This window comes from Penicillium argentinense, assembly GCF_028826775.1.
Source record: "Penicillium argentinense strain IBT 30761 chromosome Unknown utg000003l_segment0_segment0, whole genome shotgun sequence".
In the NCBI taxonomy this organism is placed as follows: Eukaryota; Fungi; Ascomycota; class Eurotiomycetes; order Eurotiales; family Aspergillaceae; genus Penicillium; species Penicillium argentinense.
Window position 1 is genome coordinate 1,889,852 of NW_026622662.1, and position 19,174 is coordinate 1,909,025.

Below are 19,174 nucleotides of genomic sequence, written 5' to 3' on the forward strand. Positions count from 1 at the left end.
GAATCGATGCTCTTGGAGATATGGAGATATTCCTATTCAATGATTATTTTTGAAATTTGATTACAAAGTATCAAATGTTTCTTGTACACCGTAATTACCCGTTTGGGACATACGACACCACGTGACGTCTACCTCGGCCCCGATATCAGGGCCCACCTGAACAGCTTCATTTCACTCACCTCCGCAGGACGGCGATGTGACCACCATGAATTCCTCTCGGATCTTTCAATTGCCACGGCTAATTCCTTCCACTCGCGTTTCACTTCTCCCTCGAACATGCTTGCGAAGTCTCGGCACTGGTACGCACCAGAATACCTCGGCTCCTTCCATGTCGCCTTGGACGCGACGTCTCATCTACGCCGGCATTTTCGGTTTACTTGGCATTAGCACGGGAATATCAGCGAGGAGTTACGTCTCGCTGCCTTCAATTCCTGGGTCAGCCGCAGATCTGACCGAACTCGAGTCCATCAAACGTACCTATGAAAAGACACTCCCGATTGTGAAGCGATTACGACAACATCCGGACTATGTCGAGTCAGATGTCTACGAATACTTTTCGGATGAAAATAAGACACACCGGCTGACTTCCGGCCCATTGGCTGGAAGCAGGGGGCTGGGATTTCAGGTGCGTTGGCCAAGTTCCATGGCTGCATCGGGGACTGTCGACGTCTTCGTCTGACAAGCAACTGCCGAAGCTTTTAACTACCGAACCTCGGGATACCGTTGGAGCTAACTTGATTTGCGAATCTACAGAGAGTTTTCTGGAATGACAAGGACAAGAAGATTGTTAGTCTCGTGCACTTCGGGACCGGTAGCGAAGGATGGCCATTCATGGTGCACGGCGGCGCTCTTGGCACCGTGATTGATGAGAATCTCGGGCGCGCAGCGATACGACGTTTTCCGGCTAGGACTGGTGTCACTGCGAACCTCAACGTTAACTATCGGGCTCCGGTCTACTCGGGCCACTTCTATTCCTTCCATACCACCCTCGACCAAGAGCGAAGCACGGACCGGAAGGCGTATGCCAAGTGTGAGGTACGCGATATGGCAGGGGACTTGTGTGTGGAGGCCACCGGCCTTTTCGTTGTGCCCAAAAGGCTCCAACTTCGAACCATCGGAGAGACCTTCTGAGCGGTGGAGTGTCCATGGATGTGGCATCGGAATGAACAGGATATACGAGTCATCAGACCTCGTATACCTTATTGCAATAACTTGATTGTGGGGATGCTCAACCGACACGCTATCGCAATGAACGACGCACCGCCACTTGCGACCCGCTCGAGTCAGGACCCTTTCTCCGTTTGCCCAAATGATGAATCACTGAAGTGCTGAGACAAACCCCTCCCCACCCTCCCCCAATCCTCCTTCCTCCCGGGGATTCCCCTGTACAATGCCCAGAACCCTATTCTGCGGATAATCCGCATAGGCCCCATAAGTTTCATGTATATATTCTATTGAGCCATTTTTTCGGCAGCACAATGACATCGTGTGCAGCGTGCAGGGCTCGCAGTAGTGGGTGCGACTACTAATAGTACTAGTGCCATTGTACATTAGTACTTATCGTCAGTAGCAGGCACAGGCCCTTTGATAGGCGAGGGAAGGACCAATGTCTCGTCGCAGTTACAGTTTCGGGGCAGGCTCCCTTTGCGGCACTCCGCCCGGGGAGTCGCCCCCGTCAATGATGGCATCCCACCTTCTCCACGTCTCCCCCGCATTTTCCTCCCGTGTACCCCGTTGACTCGCCCATCGCCCTCCAAGCATTCTGGCCAAGCCGTCGCCCTGCCTCGGTATTTCCTCGATTTCGAGCTGTCCCTTCCCGGCTATCGCTTATCCGCACCTGGACTTGCGCGTTCGGCTGGGGCTTGTTTTCTCGTCTCGACGCTTGGTCCTCCGATTGGTGACCCTTTCCACGGGCGGACCCGGCATGGCGAAGAATAGCCTCCTCTAGGCCTATCGCTGTCGTGGTGTGTAGTAGTCGCGTAGCTATGGAGAAATGAATATATCTATCCAAGGTCCCACCCTTACCCAGTGGGGAGGAACTGCACGCCGGTGGGATTGAAACCTGGTCTGTCGCACTCGATACCTCTTTCCTACATAATTTTCTTGTACGCTGTGCAAACTTTTTCATTTGAGGACCTGACCGTGTCCTTGATCTCTTTCGATTAGCCCCACAATGACAGGCTCTGTGGAAAACCCACGCCCGGTCCAGCTCGATGAGAAGTGCATTCAGCATGAGGAGAGTCGCGATCTGGAGCGACGACACAGTCACCAGGAGGTGGCTGATTCGAGCAGCAACGATGCTGAGCTTCACGAGTCCGAGAAGGACATTCCCGTGAGTAATGTTTCTCTCATTAGCAGTAGAAGGCAGTAGAATCTACAATTTGCTGACTTGGGTTTAGATGACCTTCCGTCGCTTCATGGGATTCACAGCAATGGCTTTCTTGTGGACTGGCAGCCAAATTCCGGTCTATCTTTTCGGTACGACACAATAATCCCTAATGTGCGATAGACTTACTGACCAGCTTTTAGGTGGCATTCCTCCCTATATCTACGGATCTATTGGCGGAGCAGACCGATGGGTGTGGTTTGTACGAAATACCCCAGTTATCTATTGCCGTCATACATGTACTGATAGTTTCAACCCTCAGGTCCTCGCAAATCTCCTCGGTCTTGCGGCCGTCTGCCCTTTCGTTGGATCTCTATCTGATCTGTTCGGCCGCCGCTATGTCGCCATTTCTGGAGCCTCCCTCATCTGCCTCGGAATGATCGTCAGCAGCACGGCACACACAATGAACATTTTTATCGGTGGGTGATTTTGGAACAATGATCTTCTGCAGTAGCTGACTCAATGCAGCTGGTATGGCGATTGCTGGCGCCGGTGCCGGTGTGAATGAGTTGACTGCACTCGCGGCGACCTCCGAAATGGCGCCAACTCGCAAACGCGGTGTTTATGTCGCCGTCCTAATCTTCTCCATCGTTCCATTCTGCCCCTCTGTTCTGTATGCTCAGCTCATTGCATACTACAGTAATTGGCGATATGTTGGCGCGTTCTGTGGTGCGTGGAATGGATTCGGTCTGTTGGTCACGATCTTCTTCTATTTCCCTCCTCCTCGAACCAACTCCCTCGGATTGACCCGCAAGGAAATCATTGACCGTGTAGACTTTGTCGGTGGGTTCCTGAGTATCACTGGCTTGATTGTATTCTTGGCCGGAATGCAGTGGGGTGGCTATATGGTATGTTTAAAAAGCCCATTTCATGACTGCTGCTAATGTCTTGCAGTATCCCTGGACCTCTGCTCATGTCCTCGCCCCCCTGATCATCGGCTTCCTCCTGCTAGTCGCCTTTGCATTCTGGGAGATTTATGGAGCCAGATACCCTATCTTCCCGACTCGGTTAAAGCAGGAACCTCGGACTCTTGGTCTCACTCTGGTCATCACGTTCATTTCTGGCGCCAACTTCTTCTCCGTCCTCATGTTCTGGCCTACTGAGTCCTTCAATGTTTACGGCCATGACCCTGTCGATGTCGGTATCCGCAGTATTCCCATTGGATTCGGTATCCTTGGGGGAGCTTGCATTGTGCTTGTCCTTCTGAGTGTGTTCCGTGGACATAACAAAGAGCTCTTAATCGTTAGCAGTGTCCTGATGACAGCTGGTGAGAACTACCAAACTTCGCTATATTGGAATCCAGAAACTAATCACCATTGGCTATCAGGTTGTGGTGCGCTATCGATCGGGCGCGTTGATAATCTCTATCAGCTCTGGGGACTTCTCGTTCTGGCCGGCCTTGGAATAGGAGGCATCGTCGTTCCAGCTTCGATCATCACTACAATCATTTGCCCGGACGTAAGCTTTCGATTCTTCCCGATACCACGAGCAATACTCACACACATTGCTAGGATCTGATCGCCACAATTTCCGCCTTGACCCTTTCCATCCGAGTCGTCGGTGGTGGCATTGGCTACACAATCTACTACAACATCTTCATTTCCAAATTCGTCCCCTTGACTAAGCACTACATTGGTGGGGTGATGATGACTCAGTTGAACATCACCGATGTTGCAGTGATCACTGAGGTCATCGAGCTCACAGGCGCATCGCTCTTGGATGAAATCAAACACGTCCCTGGAATCGCCGGTAATGAGCAGGCATATGAAGCTGTTGTTGCCGCGGGGCAAATTGCATACTCGGAGGCGTACAAGTGGGTGTACTATGCCAGTATTGCATTTGGTGTCGTCTCCATACTGGCTTCGTGCTTCCTGGGCAACATCACCAAGTACATGACCAACCACGTTGCCGTTGTCATGTAAGAAAATGGGCCTTCGTCTTAATTGTGTATCTATCAACTGTGTTCAATGGTGGTGAGAGCTGGCTTCTATGACTCGCCAGATATGAGAATGATTGAATTCAATGACTTCGGATTTTGCAATACTGCTGTTCATATAATACAAAATACAAATGGACTCTCTGACATTGTCCTGGTCAACTTAATTCTGGTCCGGGGAAGAAACTAACTTTTGCTTCAGCCAGGGGACTTCCTCCAGGGAGTATCGATACGCCCGGAACAAAGCATTGGACTCTCCAGGGAAGATATTCGCTGTTACATCATCGGGGTATGGCGCGAAATGAGGGTTGATGAACTCCCAACAAATATAGCCATCCGAGGTGACTTCAAATACACGACCAAAGGCACTCTCACACAAAAGTGTGTTCCCATTGGCAAGCCTCTGAGCACTTCCCATGAAAGGGGTAAAAAAATAGAGCATTTGCGACCTGTCCCGATATTCCCAGACAATATTCTTCGTTGTTCGGTCGACTTCAATTGCGCGAGTATATGTGATAGATTCACCGTTCCGAAAAGTGCCGTTGTCGAAGATGAGGATATTCCCGTTCTCCATTTCTGTTGCGTTATGTTGTTGCGCTAGAACATCGGATCCAACTTTCCAGACAATGTTCCCAGTGAATCTTTCAAGTATAACGACGGCTGACACAGAACGCATGGAGATGAGGATATGTTTCCCATCCCGCAAGGGGAGTACGGAGTTGATGAGGGGATAGTGCTCCCGTGTGTAATGCGGCTGCAGTGAATATTCATCTCGCGGAAGTCTTTCGGACGCTTTCCACTGCCAAAGAAGGTTGCCGTCTCCATCGACTTCGCGAATTGTATCGGTGTAGGTGATTCCGTCGATCTCGGTGCCCGGCACTCCACCGATTACTTTTGCCGAATCTTCTGCGGAAAGAGCTTCCAGGGAAGTGTATATGATTCGACCATCGCCATAGTGATATTGGTCATGATGGCCAAGATGATCGGTGAATTGGCGAACAACATTTCCGTCGGGATCGAGCTCCGACATCACACCTCCGCCGTACTTGTTGAAGAACGGGAATGGATATGGACCTCCGTCCGCAGTCGTTTGTTCCGGAGCTGGACGAAGTGTGTTCACTGCGAGATTGCCATTTGGTAGGATTCTTGCGTGACGACCGATTCTACCTGGCAGTTTCCACGAATGAACTTCTTTGCCATCAATATCGACAAGATGAGCCCGGTCACTTGTGAGAGGACAGAAGAGAGTGAAACCTCCGAATGAATGCTGCTTGTCCACTCCGGTCAAGCCGACGCCCCGTCTTTTGAGGGTATTTTGCTCCATTATGGCGGGATGGATGAGATGGGTTGTGAGAAAATATGCGAGCTTCTGAGCCAATAACTCAAACTATGGCGACGATAAGCAAAACTTATACTTTGAAATACTTGATGCACTTTGAATGGCAGCCAGCGGCATCCCGTAGGCACATTCGGTATGTCCTCGGTTTGCCGGCGGCATGCCGTCGGCTTAACAACGGAGGCCCCCTTTATCAACTGAGGGCCCACCTGTAAGAGAGCATTGAGATAGGCGAGTCCTGATAAGCACGCCATTATGGCTTTCATGATATCTTCAAACTTCGAGGAGACCAATCTGTCGTGCTCGTCAGTTACGTGGACTTGTCGCTCTGTGATAATGTATAAGACTAGCAGCATCGCTCGTGTGAAATAGCCCCGGACTGAGATAATAATAAAGCAATAATACCACACCAAGACTCTCACCTTCATGGATTTCTGATACAGACATGGATGCACAGTCTGAGAAGCATTCTCCAAGCTCCGCTCTCGATGAGCGCAAAGATGAGACTGTTTCGGGTGGAACAAACGATTTTCCTGGATACAATGCGAAAATTGAATTTCAATCAAGAGAAGCTCGTAATGTCTTATTGAAAGTTGACTTTCTTATACTTCCGCCAATTGTGCTTTGCTTTTGCTTTCTCCAATTCGACCGCACAAACATCGGAAATGCCCTCACTGATACCCTGAGAAAGGATATCAATGTGGGAAATACAGAGGTCAACTTGGCACAGACGCTTTTTACCGTCGGCTTTATCGTTACTGAGCTGCCCTTTAACATGATCAGCAAGTATATAGGACCCGAAAGATTCCTTCCTATCACGATGTTCCTTTGGGGCATTGTGACATGGTCTCAAGTCTTCATGAAGAGCGCGACCGGTCTTTACGCAACCAGGTTCTTTATCGGTGCTCTTGAAGGTGGATATATACCGGGATTTGCCCTGTATATTTCCAAATTCTACACAAATCAAGAGCTTGCTTTTCGATATGCGATTTTTTGGGCTGCGAACAGCTTTGCAGGAGCTCTGGGTGGCCCTTTGTCTATTGGCTTACTCTCACTCGGTGGACGTGGTGGGCTATATGGATGGCAGTGGCTTTTTCTTATTGGTTTGTGGCGCCCTCTCCTTCAGCTATCACACACTGCATCATATTGACCGGTCATTATCAGAGGGTGCCCTGACATGTTTCCTGGGGATTGCTGCTTATCTTTACTTCCCACACAATGCGGTCAAGCCGAAATCCTTCATGGGAAAGAATCTCTCAATGTTTACCCAGCGTGAAGCTTCTATTCTTGTCACTCGAGTCCTCTGTAATGATCCGACGAAAGCACTCCGCTACGGAAAACCAGTTCTTCCATCCCACGTCCTGGATACATTCAGAGATTGGAGATTATACGGCCACCTTGTTGCTGCGCTACTTTCAATGGTTATGATATCGCCGATGAACACTTATGCACCATCAATCATCAAGATTCTTGGGTTTAGCTCCTTGCAGGCAAACGGTCTCAACTCTGTCGGGAGTATATGTGCTTTGATCTGGTCTGTTTCTCTCGCGTTCAGCAGCGACAAATTTCAGGAACGCGGATTTCATATTGCTGTTGGATACTTATGGGGAGCCGTGGGCCTGTTGTGGCTTGCATTAGCGCCTGAGAATGTCGGGAAGTGGATTCTCTATGGTACGTCGACATCGGATGAAAGCCGAATATGAGCATAAGGCTAATCGGACCTACCCACAGGTGGTGTTGTTTGGACGCAGATGGGCATGGGTAGTGCGCAGGCCATCAGCGCCGCCTGGCTGACTGCAAAGATGGAAGACCACAAGCGCCCGGTCGCCTTGGCCGCGTATGTGATGTGTATTCAGCTTGCAAATTTCCCTGGGAATCAGCTATTCCGTACACGAGGTATGTTAAATCTGATTAGAGATGAAAGAGGAAGCTTGGGTTTGAATAACACATGATAATCAGATGCTCCTCGATACAAATACGGCTTGATAGTTGCCGCAGCCTGCGCAATTTCTGCTACAGTGGTTATTTTGGTTTGGAAACTGCTATATCGTTTGTTTGATGGCGGAGATGCTGGAGTAGAGGCCAAAAGAACGAATTCTGAATACTGCAATGTGGGGCACAGATGCAGAAGGGCATCCCGCGGAACCTTACTGAACTAGTCAGTCTTTGCGTCAATAAATTAGGACCCAGTTACCCGATGTTGACGTGCAATGTCCAATTAAATGAGCATTTTATGCAGTGTTAAATGTATAAGTAATCTGTGTGATATATTGACTGTTTCATTGACAATTGTTGTAGAGGCAATGCTTTTGCTGTCGCAAGTGAGAGCAGAACCAATATAGAGACTGATGCTTCCACATCCGCTTTGTCTCAGACCACACTCCTCACAGTGTCATATCTTCACTCAGATGATTCAGGGCTAGAGCCTTGATTAAACATGGTGACAATCTTGATGCTAAATACTACCTCCATTACCTAGGTATGATTACCTAGGTATGGCCTTGATAACCTGACACCTTTATTCTATTTACTGCCGCCAGGTTTATTGTTCAGTCACCTATCTCGTCAACTACCTAGTCATCTACGCAGTTACCTACGTGATCTGCTGCCTGGATAGCTACCCTGGAGAGTAATGTATTATCATAGTGCCAAATACATGGACTCTTGGGCTTCAAGCAAGAATACTTTCAACACTAGACCTGAAGCGGAATATTCGAGTGGGTTCACATTGCATCAATTCCCTAAAATACATCGTTTGGTTTCAATTGTTTTCCGTCTCAATATCGATTATCCAGTCATTATGTGTACATCGCCTATTACTATTTCTAATCTGAAGCATTAGCTAAGGTTGATGCCCTGTTCTGAACTTGCATACTTGTATACTACATACTGGTGCAGTGTAGCCTACCTTTCTGAAAACCACGTGACCTCCATATTGCGCCATCTCATCGGGATCGATCGCCAACCACGGCGATGTCCATTCCAAATGTTTGCTTGAAATCGGTCGAAGGCGGTCCGCTTCCCCGCGCTATACCAGAATCTATGAAGGCCTGAAGAACGGGCGCGTATCATGCCACCTCTGCGCTCGGGAAGAGCTTCGAAAGCATGTGACCTGTGCCGTAAGAACAAGACGCGTTGTTATGCCAAGGATGGAGCCGGAAACACCTGTTTACGCTGTCACACGCTGTCTTTGCCATGTTCATTGAGGGATTTCCCCAACAATGGATTATCTGGTTCCCCGTATGAGCGACTGCACCGACGGGGAGTCAGTCCTCAGCGTCGAAGCCCTGAACAACCCTCATCTACAGATGCGAGGTATGCCCCGGTCTTGATATCTCATTTTGGATAGATGAAATAACAGGCCAAGTATAGACTTGAAAGACTCGAGAGGACTGTCGGTGTCCTGGTGGAACGCTTGGATTCACAACTAAAAGATGCCCGGTCCGCCTCGGAAACTGCTGTTCAACCCCCATCCGGAGATCCCAGAGCACTATCTGAGCCAAATCCTGCACCGGTCATCCTCATCCGTGATGCTGCCAATGATGCTGGTGTCGCCTACTCAGGTCAAAATGAGTCACACGCTAGCATGGTATTTGATGTGATAACACTTGGCCTAGTCACCATGCCTACGGCTCATTCATTATTGAAATTGTTAGCTCGATGTCCCCAGCGGAATACAATATGCTAACATTTCCAGGTTTCATCTCCACTATGGACGATGGGTGAGATTCTCAGAAGATGCCTCGATGGATGTTCTTTTGGCTCAAGTGAGGAAATCGCCACTGTTGCTGTGCAGTGTCTTGCTGATTGCAGTACGACATACCACGCAAGAGCTTGCCGCTGAATTAGCACCGCGCTTATTTCGCGAAGCAAAGCGCCTCATATCAATCTCTCTGTTGGAAATTCCGCAAACCATTGAACATTTCCAGGCTACACTCATTCTGAGCCTATGGTCTACTACAATCGGTCAGGTGCCATTGAGCATCGATAGCTGGCTCTTGACAGGCTACGCTCTCCAACAGGGGTCTGCCAGCTCGTGCTTCCCAGAAATTCCGATCGACTTTTCCACCAGAGGTCTTCACAAATCCCAAATTGATGCATGGTGCCTCTGGAACCATCTATGCGTGGCCCATTTACAGTACGTTATGTACCATACATTCAGCCGCAGAGATACTAATCGTGTATCGCAGATATTGTGTCGGTACCCGCAGGGAAACTGTTTTGACTCAATCACATATTGATCGTTGTCGCATTTTCCTTGAGTCTGGTAATCTAGAAAATTATGAGGCGAGAATGGTAGCCGAGGTAAAGCTATACTGGGTGATATATGAAAAGTGCTGCGGGCGCCGCATTGATTTGGCGGAAGCCAAGCTCGCTCTTCAGAGTTGGAAGGACCAGTGGGCTAGCTTATTTGGTTCGTTACTTCCGGGGGTCCTGGATGACCGAGTTTGTCAAATTTACTAAGGCCCGTCTAGACGAACCTCGCTCCCAATTTCTCCAAATGGGGTTTCATTTTGCGCATTTTTTGGCTTACTACCAATCCGTGCGATCACCTGAACGCCTCATGGATGGATCTGCTATTATGGAAATGATCGATCTCTCAAGAACCATCATCAACCTAGCTATCGACACGACAGATGATCGCACCCGGCATCTTACTGATCATATCTATCACGTTGTGACATTTTCTGCTCTCACTCTCTGCCGCCTTACATCTACATACGATGCGCAACTACGCGTCGCCGGTATTGATGTCAATGGACTAGACAGACTTGTCATTAAGCTCATTGCTTGGCTTCGGTCTATTGGCTTGCCGTGTCATGCTGCTCACCTACTCAGTGAAACTGTTGCGACCCAATTCAAAATCTTACGCCCAGGATCTGAGGCAATGCTTGCCAACCTTGCATGCTACTCCGAGAGAGACTATAATGTGCTGCCGGCCATCGAAGCATCGCCTCTGACCTCTAATATTGGCGTGTTCTATCCGGATTTGATTGGGTCAGAGCTGTTCTATATGGATGATGGGACGGCATCGTGGCCGCAGTGGAGCTAACCCAAGATTGAAACAACCAATTGAAATAAAACAATAGAACGAAACATGTAATTAATCCAGTCCATGGCCAATCTGCCCTCAGTTTGGTGTTTACCAGTAGATCGACCGTGGCCCGCGAACAATGAAAGTGTGGGGCCGTCGAAACATGACGCGCCAAGCACCCGCAACTTTTTTCGATCTCCGCTGCTTCAGCTGCAACGTCCAAGGTGCCCTCCATGCCCTCCAACCCCGCCAAGCGGAAGCCCTTTCCGTCGGGCCCGCATGGCTCGACGGGAGCAGCTCGAAAGCGCGCCAAAACCTTTGACGCGCGCACCCTGGCCGTGCAGTCGACTGACGCTGCCCTCTCCGCAACAGGCGAGCTCGATGTCGCCGCGTACGCTGCTGCTCGAGCATTCGAAATCCAAGCCCTGGAGGAGGGAATGCAACGATCAAAAAATTCCCTTACTAGCCGAGCTTTTCAAAAAGTGCCTCGCGCATTGCGACGTCGAACTGCGAGCCATAATGTCAAACGGGTCCCGCGAAGGCTGAGGGCGCGGGCAAAGCGAGAGGTAACCAATACTTCAAAGCCCCCGATGGTTGAGACTTGAATACTGACATTCTCATGATTGAAACAGATGGTCGAGGACAACACACCTACCGTGACTGCTCGAAGACGCAGGCCCACCCAGCTGATGCGCATCCGTCTCGAATCTGCCCGCCGCTTGCAAAACCTCAATGCCCGGACGAAAAACAAACGCCTCGCCGCGAAAATTGCCCGAGACAAGGTGACGAAGGAAGAACTGAAGGAGGAAGGAAGCCACAGCTTCGATATCGCCCCTCGAATCCCCAAAATCAAAAAGAATAAACTCTCGAGGCCGCCGCCCGCCGATGCAAAATACCGCAAGCGCCAAAAATGCAAGACGTGGCTCCCAACACATTTATTCCATGCGAAGCGAGCACACATGGCAACAACCAAGAACCCACTCTGGAGATTTGCCGTTCCTCTGTCCCCTACCGAAAAAAGCTATCGACCTACTCATAGGGCCCGCGGCGCCCGCGGTGCTATGGCGTGGGATATGAGCTATATGTCAACTATACAGCTCGAAGGTACCGAGTCGTGCATCGAAGCTGTGTTACGTGCGGTCGGTGTCAATGGAGAAGAGACATGGGGCAAGCAGGGCAAAAAGTGGAAAGCTGGCACTAGGTCTTTGCATGCGTGGACGTTCGAGAAGAACCACCCTACCAGGCCGACTGCTCCTGTCACCTTGATCTGGTGTGTTGCACCGCAGTCGGAAGATGTTGAAATGGTCGACGCAGACAAACCCTCGTCTACTTCCAAAAAGTCACGACGGAAGCTCTGGGTCCGTGTCCATCCCTCTGCCTTTATGCAATTATGGAGCGATTTGCTCGAGGCATCAAAACGTCAGAATCCTCCAGTCATGATCGAGGATTTGAGGTTTGAAATTGGAAGTATCGAAATCACCGGCCCAGGTTCAACAGAAGCTTTGCTAGCGGCGCTACGGCCTCTGCAGAGCCCTGAAAAAGCAGAGAGCCCAGAGAAGACCTGGTCCTCGCTACTAGGTGTATCAAACCCGTCATCTTTGCCGCAGAATGCGCTGTTGTCTTTCGCTGTCTCGGATCCCCGCCTGGAATTTCCACCTCGCACGCTAAAATTTCCTGAAAACGAGTCTCATATGAATGACCTTGCCATTTTGCTCGCTAAATGGACTCCAGATCAGACACTGGGTTCATCTGAGCTTTTCGATCGGCCTTGTCGGCTCGCAGCTGCACGCCAACTGCCCAGCCAGAAAGCCATCAACCGTCGTCGTACACTTTCGGGGCCTGGGAAATTCCCTGACCCTAAGCCTACGGACCCACGGATTCCTGTCATGATTCTTGCCAACCGTTCACGAAGCCATCAGAATCGGAACTCCGCTCCTGGATCGTGGACAGTCCTCCTACCATGGAAATGTGTGGTCCCAGTGTGGTATTCTCTCATGTATTACCCGCTCGCGAGCGGTGGCAACCCTCGATTTGGGGGTGTAAAGCAACAGCAACAGCTTGCCTTTGAAGCGGGTGAGGCTTGGTTCCCTGGCGACTTTCCCGGTACGCGGGCTGGATGGGAATGGAATCAGCGCGAGGCTGAAAATTCCCGACGCGAATGGGAAAGACGACCCAAGGGTCGTCGCATTGAATTTGACAGCATTGTCTTGGGCGTGGATCATCCCAAGGGGGAAGTTGGGCATGGTTGGGCCTGTGACTGGGAGAGACTGGCTCAAAGGCCGCCTAATGATATGCCCGTCGACAAAAATCATTCTCAAGAAACAGCCAATGCGGCCGAATCCGATGCCAAAGATACAGCTGATATCAATATTCCACCTTCCGACCTTCACAATCTACGACTTCCAACACGCGATACAAACAAAACTCTCTCCAGCCTCACCAAAACACACACAGGACCCAATGCGCTCTCCACAGTTTACGTGACACTAACCCACCGCGGCACACCTACTCCTTGTGCACGCATCTACCGCCTACCCACAAACCCCTTTTTGCGCCAGAAATGGCTGGAACTGGCTTCGGCCACCAAACAGAAGTCAAATGAGCAGAAATTCAGACCCCGAACATCTTCGGCTGTCTCAGACGAGGAAGCCCGTCGTCAACTGGCCGAGTCACTCATCTCTGCCGCTCCTGAAGACTCCCAATCGGACTTCCTGGACGTCCCCACGGAAGAAGATCTCATTGGCTTCATCACCACTGGAAATTACAATCTTTCCGAGGGCAAGGGTACTGGCATTGGATCAGTCCTGCTGTCGAAGGTAATTGCACCTGATGTCACGCCTTCTGAAAAGAGAATGTGTATTGTCCGAGCTGCCGGAGAGAAAATTGGCAGGCTTGGAACTTGGGAGTTGATCTGAGGTGGTTTTTGATACCCTGAGACTAGTGCTATGATTCCAATGACGAAATAAACATCATCTTTTCGTATCTTCATTGTTTACAATATCCTACCTAGTACAGACATCTACGGGTGATCTAGAGAAATCTCCTCATCCAAGGATCATTTTAATCTCATGCAGAATGATGGCAAACTTAAAAAGACAATCTATACATACAGTACAGCAGCCACAATGAATCCTGCCGGCAAGGCAAGAAACAGATCTCGCGGCCCAGACAAAGCAGCGATTTTGGTATTTCAAGTGACCGCTATTTAACCCACAATGCGGTCCACAAAGGCAGCCTCCATGCGCGCAACCTCCTTCTTAAATGCATCAACCTCCTGCCAGCAATCCAATGGCCGACGGTCGTTCAACCGCAAGCAACCAATGACGTTTGACTGAGCCTTGGCAACACCCTCGTCCAGGTCCGCAAGCTTCCTCCGTCCATCGAGACGGGCACGGAGAGCCTCAATCTCAGTATTCACGGTCTCACGGGATATCTCGCGGTTCAGGGTCGGCTCGGCACTTTCGGCGGGGGGAGCGGCCACGGGTGTAGAGTCGTACTCGCGGCCGGCGAACGGGATGCGCGGCGCATCGAGGTTCAAAGAGCCAACGGGTCCGGTGCTGGCGGGGGCGACGGGCGCAGTGGCGGCTGTCACAGGGATGGAGCCAGCATCCTTTGCAGAGGCGAGGCGCTTCTCGATCTCGGCCATGGTCTGCTGCTCGCGCTCGCGGAGGCGCTGGAGTTCTTGGGCGACACGGTTCTGAATTTCCAGTTCAATCGCCTTGGCGCGGGAGGAGTCCGTCTGTTCCTGCTTGTCAATTCCGATCTTGTGTTTGGTCGTGCTTGCGGAGCCGGGATAGAAACGAACCTCGGAGGTGGACTGGAGAGCGTCGACTAGGTTCGAGGAGAACTGAATTGAAGAGTTGCTGTGAAATCACTATTAGCAAATGGCTCGGCTTGCAATGAGCACAATCGCCCAATGTTGCCATTGCTGGAATAGCCAACAATTGCGCCCACCGATCAAGTGCTTGATCCGGTTCCCACGCTCAAGTGTAATTTCGCGGCGGGCTTCCACAATATTGGGACAATTTACCTGGAGAAGACATGCTTGGAGCCGCCCGCAGCGTCGGGCTTGGAACTGCCAGCACCCATGATTGTGAATGGCCGGTGTGAATGCCTCGAGTCGATCGAGAGAAGGGCGGGTGTGAGAGGACCCAGTTCACCCGAAGCTCCGATACTTCGGTCACGTGAGATTAGTCATGCGCTCTTTATCGCATTCGTCTCCACGCTGAGCGCATCCGATCACTTTTGTCATCCCATCCTAAATTTCGCCTCTGAAGTATGAGTCGGTCTGTGATTTCTGCTGTCGATCGAAATATTGAATATGCAGCTTAACTCTCTGGGAGTTGATATCTACGTCACAGCTCCACAATGTCATCTACAACATTACCACCGAGGTGCTATATCAGTCTAGCCTGCTCAATACATGTGGGGTTTACTAATATTCCCTGTTTGGAAGATCATTAATCGCATGTTCACGATGCCGCAGACTTAAGTGAGAAAAGACATTTTTCAGAGACATGATAAACCGTATTAATATTACGAAGGGTCAAATGCACCGGTCCCGACGGTGGACCCTGTGCCAGGTACTTCTCACACCACTCGATAATCCATTTTGGATACGGAGACGCGAAAATGCTGAGATCTTGCAGGTGTGCAAGCAGCCAGTTTCACTGCACATTTCCACTGTCCCGGCCGCCTCCTCGGTTAACTGAGCAAACATCGGCGGGAGTTCCGCATAGGTATTGACCCGTGATGTTCTCGCAGTTCCAGTACTAATTTGCACTAGTCCGAGTCCGAATGACAAAATAACCCATCTTGAACAACGCATAGATGATCTTGAGTCTGTGCTGGGAGCCTCTTTCCGTTCAACACAGCTGGCTATTCAAAAGATTTCATCGCACATTGGTCTACCGGATGCCGATCAGCCAGTCGCAACCGGCAGAACTTCACCTTTACTCAATAAAATCTCAGTCAGTGAGACTGAAATTCCAAGAACCGATCCAGATGATACTCTACAAACTCATCAAGACTTCCCAGATCTGGTTTCAAAGGGTACTCTTACAGAAGCTCAGTGTAGAGAGCTGTTGGACTTGTGTGTTTTAGCCCTCGATCATGAAATACGATAGCTGACACATAATCTCTAGCTTCAAAGATAATTGCAGCGAGGCAATTGCTTTCTTCGACAATACGATACCCCCATTCGAGATTGCTCGCCAATCTCCTGTTCTTCTTGCAGCAATCTGCGCGATTGGAGCCCGAGCTTTTGCATCTGCTTTATATGATCGATGCTTGAAGGAATTCTACGTGCTTGTTCAAGACACTCTGTTGGGGCCCATCCCCACTCTTGGGACACTTAAGGGTATACTGTTGATGTCAGCTTGGCATAAGAACAGTCGACTCTGGGGTCTCGCTCTATCAATTTCGTATCAGATGCGCCTCCCGGAAATAGCACTCGGGCTTCAGAACGAAGATTCCAACTGGGATGAGGTTTCTGTCGATCAGGCAAGGACGTGGCTGACATTCTGCTGTATGGATTTGGGGTCTGGTTCCCCTTCTCTAAGATGTTTCTTCACTGCGATGAAAAGCTAACCTTCGGACGATAGGCGCCATATCAACCAAAATTACTTCATCAGTGAAGTGACTCGCTACACTGAACTTGGAAAGCATCTCCTTTACACGCCCTTTTGCAGAAATGTGGACTTTCGGATTGATGCTTACCTTGAAGTTCTCTCAATCGCCAGTATGTCACATTATGTGGTGTAGTATCCCCTTTCTTCGTGCAAGTCTAACATTCATTTTGTTCAAGACAATGCGAGAAAAACCTTCCAATTCTCAAACAATTTCAAATCAGAACCGATCTCAGTGGAAAATCTTGAGTTACTGCAAGAATCGAATCACAAATTGGATTCGTGGTATCATCGCCACAGCACGGCTGTCGATCCAGTTTACCAATCATATTCAAAGCCTCAAGATCGAGATAGGATGAAGATACCGTATAATCTGATTCGGATGTAAGTGGTATGACTCAAATTAAATTCTTCATCTGATTCGCTAATTACGAAAGGTATACGAATGGATACGTTCTTCATGGTCTCAAACCCGGCGTCTCTGCTATACACCCACTCCGCGTTCATTTCGTTGGGATTGCAGTTGATGCAGGAATCAAATTACTTGACTGTGCGCTCCAGTCCATGAATTACCAATCAACGCTGAAATACTCAATTGTATATTGATACCCACATCCCCGGTTCCCAGCGTGCATCATCTGACTTCGATAGGATTACTCGGACTCGTCACTTGGCTCAGCAATCAACTACTTGCTCCATGCTTGCAATGTTGCCTTTCACTACGTGAATACTAACGAGATCATTCAAGTTCTAGAGCGAGCCCAGAAAATGTTCCAAAATGCCAATTTGAACTCGAAGGCACAGGAGTTGAGCAATGCCCTGGGCCAGCTTGTGCAGGCCAATGCGGTATCATCGGAGATGAATACTAGTAGCCACCAAGATCAAGCAATGAACGACCACCAGATGTCGGACAATCCAGATTGGCTCTCGAATTTTGTATGTTCATTGACGCGTTCTTCGAGTTCTCATTTGCTAACTACGTCGATCTCAAAATTAGAGGCTTCCACTTTCAGATTTTTCCCTCGATGAAGTCTCTCTAGAAAACATCTTTCTCTACTCCGGTGAATGAATGATCGAGCACCTGTGCGGCTATAATTTATTTACTAAATACTCTGCAACGGACACACATCGTATATGCTCTGTTATACGAAGCCGAAATCATACTGAAAACCCGTCGCTATTACGGTGACCCTAGGTAGCATGAAGGTGGTATAAGAAGACCAAGATTTCAGATTCCCCAACTGACTTTAATTGTACCTGCTTTACAGAGCATATCGGAATATCTTATCCTCCATCTGTGCAGATTTGTTAGCATCTGGCTTCCTAATAAACGAGAAAGTCTAAGGCGACGGTTACATACGTCAGTTAGATCCAAATTGGTATCTGTTGCACCACTTCCGACATCCCCCGCAGATTGAACGCGGTCCCTCTGCATTGCTTAGTCCCTGGCTTTAGGCTTTCTGGAGAGGTATTGCTTACCTTTGCGTTTTCCCGAGCATAAAGGAAAAAGAGAGCACACAGAAGCGCAATATCAGCAACAAGACACACGATGATGGCGATGAATCCCGAAGCGTATTTCGGTGCTTCTCCTTCGAAGAATAGCTGTGGGCCGATCAAGTTCCCCACGCAATACCTAGAATATGTCAGCCAATTCTCTAAACATCATCAAGAGCGTAGTTAAAAGGCGTACGAAATGAACAATATGCTGGTCACAACAGTCTTCTTGGTCCGACCGGCCACATTAGCCTGGATGAGGCCGAGAGAAAGGGTATACGCGGCGCTGAATCCGACGGCAATATAGTAGCCCCTGCAAAAAGTTAGATTCAGTTCAATTAATAGCCAACGCTCATCCGAGAGACTCATACAATAGTCGACCAATCTTCTCATTGTTCGGAAGAGCGTACATCAAGCTCATTCCAATGATGGAGATCGCTAAGCCCCCACACATCAATCCGATCCGGCTATGTCTGATCACGCTGGCAAGTAGGCCGCTGATAAGAAGTGCCATTATTTGCGTTCCGCCCATCGGCATCCCAAGGAGGGTAGTTCCCAGTTCGGAAAAGCCGAATCCCTTGATGATCAAAGGGCCGAATGTCGTTATTGCACCCTGGAAGAGTTAGCTTGGGACACTCGACTATTATGATGGCGCAGAGTGTTTACATTCGGAATACAATTTGCAATCACAAAAAGCGCCAGAACCCATACTTTGATGTCTGTAAGGGCCTCGCACATTTGGTAAAGCTTGAACTTCTTATTGTCCATGCCTGTTCGATTTTCCAAGACCCTTTTCAAAGCAATTGTCTTTTCTCGGGGTGTCAACCATCTCGCGCTTTCTGGGTTTGGTGCTGCGAGGAGAAAGAATGGGATCGACCAGACTATTGTCAATGCGCCAAATATGAGAAACGGTAACTGGATTCAGTTAGCACTGGGCACTGCAGGTGAGTTGACAAAAATGAATACCTTATACGAAGCGACATCGGCATGGATATGGCCGATTGCGTACCATTGGGGGTTAGTATATCGTAGCTTTTTAGTTCAAGATTATGGTATTAACAAACTCACAGCGACGAGGCCACCGACGACCTGGGCAACACCATTCATGCAAAACCATGCACTGGTGCGAAGAGGTTGCTCCTTCCTAAAGTCGCGGGAGTTAGAGTGTTTCAGGTATTCTGAGGCCAGAAGATCCACCTTTTGTAGAACATTGAAGTTAATTGAACGAAGCATGGCGTAACACCGCTTTCAAAAACACCCAGGAGGAATCGAACCGCCAGAAGACTTCGAAAATTGTCTGCAGCTGCCATGCAAATCAGCGCAGAGCCCCAGAGAAATCTGGCCATAGTGACGTTAGACC

General features: G+C 49.4%; 8 protein-coding genes across 8 annotated transcripts; 6 read left to right on the forward strand and 2 right to left on the reverse strand.

Moving 5' to 3' along the window:
- Nucleotides 1–205: 205 nt before the first annotated feature.
- N7532_002821 (PaaI family thioesterase) lies at nt 206–1,131 on the forward strand (the record flags this gene model as incomplete). The annotated part of the gene is made up of 2 exons (XM_056615315.1): nt 206–673; nt 754–1,131. The coding sequence occupies 2 exons, from the start codon at nt 206–208 to the stop codon at nt 1,129–1,131; spliced, it is 846 nt and encodes a 281-aa protein (XP_056478287.1).
- A 1,042-nt stretch (nt 1,132–2,173) lies between these two features.
- Nucleotides 2,174–4,308, forward strand: N7532_002822 (putative MFS drug efflux pump; the record flags this gene model as incomplete). The annotated part of the gene is made up of 8 exons (XM_056615316.1): nt 2,174–2,332; nt 2,400–2,478; nt 2,530–2,584; nt 2,636–2,805; nt 2,855–3,234; nt 3,281–3,653; nt 3,714–3,844; nt 3,898–4,308. The coding sequence occupies 8 exons, from the start codon at nt 2,174–2,176 to the stop codon at nt 4,306–4,308; spliced, it is 1,758 nt and encodes a 585-aa protein (XP_056478288.1).
- A 177-nt stretch (nt 4,309–4,485) lies between these two features.
- N7532_002823 (uncharacterized protein) lies at nt 4,486–5,646 on the reverse strand (the record flags this gene model as incomplete). The annotated part of the gene is made up of 1 exon (XM_056615317.1): nt 4,486–5,646. The coding sequence occupies one exon, from the start codon at nt 5,644–5,646 to the stop codon at nt 4,486–4,488; it is 1,161 nt and encodes a 386-aa protein (XP_056478289.1).
- Nucleotides 5,647–6,103: 457 nt separating this feature from the next.
- Nucleotides 6,104–7,644, forward strand: N7532_002824 (vitamin H transporter; the record flags this gene model as incomplete). The annotated part of the gene is made up of 5 exons (XM_056615318.1): nt 6,104–6,761; nt 6,823–7,329; nt 7,390–7,495; nt 7,539–7,554; nt 7,618–7,644. 5 exons carry the CDS (start codon nt 6,104–6,106, stop codon nt 7,642–7,644), a joined length of 1,314 nt encoding a protein of 437 aa, XP_056478290.1.
- Nucleotides 7,645–8,728: 1,084 nt separating this feature from the next.
- Nucleotides 8,729–10,711, forward strand: N7532_002825 (Zn(II)2Cys6 transcription factor domain-containing protein; the record flags this gene model as incomplete). The annotated part of the gene is made up of 6 exons (XM_056615319.1): nt 8,729–8,973; nt 9,031–9,247; nt 9,356–9,425; nt 9,472–9,796; nt 9,849–10,072; nt 10,134–10,711. The coding sequence occupies 6 exons, from the start codon at nt 8,729–8,731 to the stop codon at nt 10,709–10,711; spliced, it is 1,659 nt and encodes a 552-aa protein (XP_056478291.1).
- Nucleotides 10,712–10,926: 215 nt separating this feature from the next.
- N7532_002826 (ribonuclease P/MRP protein subunit POP1) lies at nt 10,927–13,608 on the forward strand (the record flags this gene model as incomplete). Its single annotated transcript, XM_056615320.1, has 2 exons — nt 10,927–11,259; nt 11,326–13,608. The coding sequence occupies 2 exons, from the start codon at nt 10,927–10,929 to the stop codon at nt 13,606–13,608; spliced, it is 2,616 nt and encodes an 871-aa protein (XP_056478292.1).
- A 290-nt stretch (nt 13,609–13,898) lies between these two features.
- N7532_002827 (Mic19 family protein) lies at nt 13,899–14,782 on the reverse strand (the record flags this gene model as incomplete). Its single annotated transcript, XM_056615321.1, has 2 exons — nt 13,899–14,556; nt 14,724–14,782. The coding sequence occupies 2 exons, from the start codon at nt 14,780–14,782 to the stop codon at nt 13,899–13,901; spliced, it is 717 nt and encodes a 238-aa protein (XP_056478293.1).
- Nucleotides 14,783–16,123: 1,341 nt separating this feature from the next.
- On the forward strand, nt 16,124–17,389 carry N7532_002828 (uncharacterized protein; the record flags this gene model as incomplete). Its single annotated transcript, XM_056615322.1, has 6 exons — nt 16,124–16,233; nt 16,297–16,433; nt 16,500–16,704; nt 16,758–16,917; nt 16,972–17,256; nt 17,318–17,389. 6 exons carry the CDS (start codon nt 16,124–16,126, stop codon nt 17,387–17,389), a joined length of 969 nt encoding a protein of 322 aa, XP_056478294.1.
- Between the last annotated feature and the right edge of the window lie 1,785 nt (nt 17,390–19,174).